The sequence below is a fragment of the Manihot esculenta genome, chromosome 4, assembly GCF_001659605.2.
Source record: "Manihot esculenta cultivar AM560-2 chromosome 4, M.esculenta_v8, whole genome shotgun sequence".
Classification (NCBI taxonomy): domain Eukaryota; kingdom Viridiplantae; phylum Streptophyta; class Magnoliopsida; order Malpighiales; family Euphorbiaceae; genus Manihot; species Manihot esculenta.
Window position 1 is genome coordinate 19,818,929 of NC_035164.2, and position 3,490 is coordinate 19,822,418.

Genomic DNA, 3,490 nt, shown 5'->3' on the forward strand with positions numbered 1-3,490 from the left:
AGTTGACTAATCTAAGTAATATTCATCATTGTCTGAAGTTGAATAATGATATGTCTCATCTTCTTCTTCTTCTTCAACTAATTCCGAAATCAACACTTCACCACCCGCTGGATCATTTAATGTCTCAGGTAATCCTTCTTCATTTAAGACTAAAGGCTGCAAAGTTACAGTATCTTCTTGATATGCATCTGTTGTTGATGCTGTCGAAGGTACAACAACATTTGGTAATTCAATCACTGGCCTGGCTTTAATTTTTATCACAGATTGCCAATCAGACCTTGCTCGTCTTAAAGAAGGATAAGGAATGTAATAAACTCGTTGTGCCTGGCTAGCCAAAACAAATGGCTCATACTTATGAAATCTCCTTCTTTGATTTACATCCACAATATTATACATTAAATGAATTTTCACTCCAACATGTGGGGTAGGATCAAACCATTCACAGTGGAATAGAACTGTCCGCTTCATAGGTAAAGCCGGGTACTCTACTTCAAGAACCTCTATTAACTTACCATAGTAATCACTTGATTGATCACTATAGTTCGTTCCTTTAATGCATACACCACAATTCACCATCATTCGATTAGCACTTCGTCCCTCAGTGTGAAATTTGTATCCATTTACATAGTATCCTGTGTACACATTCACTGTATTTACAGGTCCTTTGGCTAAATCTTGGATGAGAGGATTGTTCACTGTGTTGGTTGGTTCATGTACCTATTACAACAAGTGAACATATAAAATTAATTTTAATTCATTCACCAAATTCAGCGTAGTATTGCGAGTATTATAAAGCTTACGTATGCTTTGAACCATGTGGAAAAGTTATTCTCCAATGTGATGTCTACCTCCCCATCGGTAATGTTAGGTGATATCCTTCGTAGTTCCTCAATATATATTCTTGCATTAGGAGAAATTATATAACTTTGGTTATTTCCATGAATATATATGCATTTTAGAAGACTATTAAATTTATAATTTGGCGGTGAATTTCACATACTTGATAAATGGCGAAACTTCTTCACAATTTAGTAAGATATATAAATGAGCTGCATTTCTTTCATCCTTTGTCAATATCCTTTTCTTCGATTGACCTATGGGTCTACCCGGATATTTGAATATTGATAAATTTTCTTCAATCTCCTGACCTTCCACTACGCAACCATCATCATTACGTGGAACCCGTCGATGCCTTGTAGAAACATGCGACTCAAAATAGTAAGCACAAAAAGAAGATGCTTCTTCTACCAAGTATGCATTAGCAATTGATCCTTCAACTTTGGCTTTATTTTTAATATTCTTCTTTAAAATTCCATTGTACCTGTATTACATAATTAATTAGCATACAAATTAAGCATATTAAATAATTGATATTTTGAAAAAGCAGCAGTGATTAATTATTACCGCTCATAAGGATACATCCAATGATATTGCACTGGACCCCCAATGCGAGCTTCATATGCAAGATGAACCGGAAGATGTTCCATCGAGTCGAAGAAACCCGGAGGAAATATTCGCTCCAATTTGCATAGTATAACCGGAATGTCCTCTTCAAGCCTTTGCATATCTTCCTCCCGTAAGATCGTACTCGTTAGTTGCTTAAAGAAAATACTTAGCTCGGTAATTGCTTCCCACACTCTCATTGGTAATAATTCACGAAAAGCAATAGGCAACAACCTTTGCATGAAAATATGACAATCATGACTTTTCATTCTAAATAATCTATACTTGTTCATGTCGACACATCGAGCCATGTTAGATACATAACCATCAGGAAATCTGAGTCCCTTCATCCATTCACAAATAACTTGTTTTGCCGATTTGTCCAATGCATATATTGCTTTTGGATACCTGCCAGTTTCTGCATTAACCTCCAACTCAGGCCGCCGACATATTTCCCTCATATCTTCTCTTGCTTTTGCATTATCTTTTGTTTTACCCTCTATATTCATAATGGTATTGAACAAGTTATCAAAAAAATTCTTTTCAATATGCATTACATCAAGGTTGTGTCTAATAAGCAAGGAACTCCAATAAGGTAAATCCCAGAATATGCTGCGTTTCCTCCATCCACATGTCTTACTAATAACAACATTAACAACATCTGAACCTGGATCTGTCACTTTCATTAATCCAAGACTCTCTATCTCATGCAAAATTTCCTCTCCAGTCCTTACTAGAGGTGCATGTTCAGTTACAACTTTGTTTTTTCTAAACCATGATTTATTCTTCCGCCATGGATGGTTATGGTTCAAAAATTTGCGATGATTGTCAAACCAACATTGTTTTCCACCTCTTGGCAAAGTAAATGCATCAGTGTTATCCATACAATATGGGCATGCAAGCCTTCCTGCAGTGCTCCAACCAGAAAGCATGGCATAAGCAGGAAAGTCACTAATGGTCCATAGCAAAGCAACCCGCATAAGAAAATTTTGCTTCTTATCCACATCATATGTCTCAACCCCCATGTTCCATAATTGTTTTAGTTCTTCGATTAAGGGTTGTAAGAATATATCAATTTTAAATTTAGGATTATTTGGGCCCGGAACTATAACAGTGAGAAACATATATTCTGACTTCATACACAGCCATGGCGGAAGATTATACGGTGTCAGAATGATGGGCCAAGATGAGTACTGTTGGCCAGATTGTCCAAATGGTTGGAATCCGTCAGTAGACAATCCAAGCATCACATTCCTTATCTCTGATCCAAATGATGGATAACAGGCATTAAAGTGTTTCCATGCAGGAGAATCAGATGGATGATGCATGACCCCTTCCTTATATTCATGTTCAGCATGCCATCTCATATGGGGTGCTGTTGCGTCTGATGCATAAAGCCGTTGTAACCTTGGAGTGAGAGGAAAGTAATACATCTTCTTATATGGCTTCTGAACAACTTGCTTTGTCAAGCTGTTTACCGTGCGTTTATATCTAGGAAGCTGGCAAAACTTGCATTCTTGTAACTCAGCGTCACCAGACCAATATATCATGCAATTATTTCTGCAACAATCAATCTTTTCCACTGGTAGACCGAAACCCTCAATTAACTTTTTCGTTTTGTAAAAATTATCAGGAAGCACATTATCTTCGGGTAGAACTTCTTTCAAAAACTCGACAATCTGATCAAAACATTTTACAGAGAAATGATGCTCCGATTTCATGTTGATCAAACGTGCCACAGCAGACAGTTTTATGTGATTATTGCATCCTGGCCATAACTCTTCACTTGCTGCTTGTAATATTTCATACAACCTTTGTGCCTCGGCATTAGGTGTAACGACCCGAAAATCGGACCACTACCGGCGCTAGGATCCGGGTCGGCTTAAGGCCGCCAAGACCCGTAGCAAGCCTGACTTGCAACCTGAAAACCTGTTTAATCCCATACATGATCACAGCATACATAAAAATTTAAAACTTTTCTTTCATACATCCAACTCAACCTGAACAAGCACTGCACATAACCATATCCATAAACATGATCCCTCTG

The 3,490-nt window shown here is 37.4% G+C and overlaps 1 protein-coding gene across 1 annotated transcript; it reads right to left on the reverse strand.

Annotated features, from left to right (window-relative positions):
* Positions 1-352: 352 nt before the first annotated feature.
* On the reverse strand, positions 353-3,164 carry LOC122723458. The gene is made up of 5 exons (XM_043955603.1): positions 1,405-3,164; positions 1,001-1,321; positions 801-900; positions 418-717; positions 353-367 (listed from the first exon to the last, which is right to left on the reverse strand). Exons 1-5 carry the CDS (start codon positions 3,162-3,164, stop codon positions 353-355), a joined length of 2,496 nt encoding a protein of 831 aa, XP_043811538.1.
* Between the last annotated feature and the right edge of the window lie 326 nt (positions 3,165-3,490).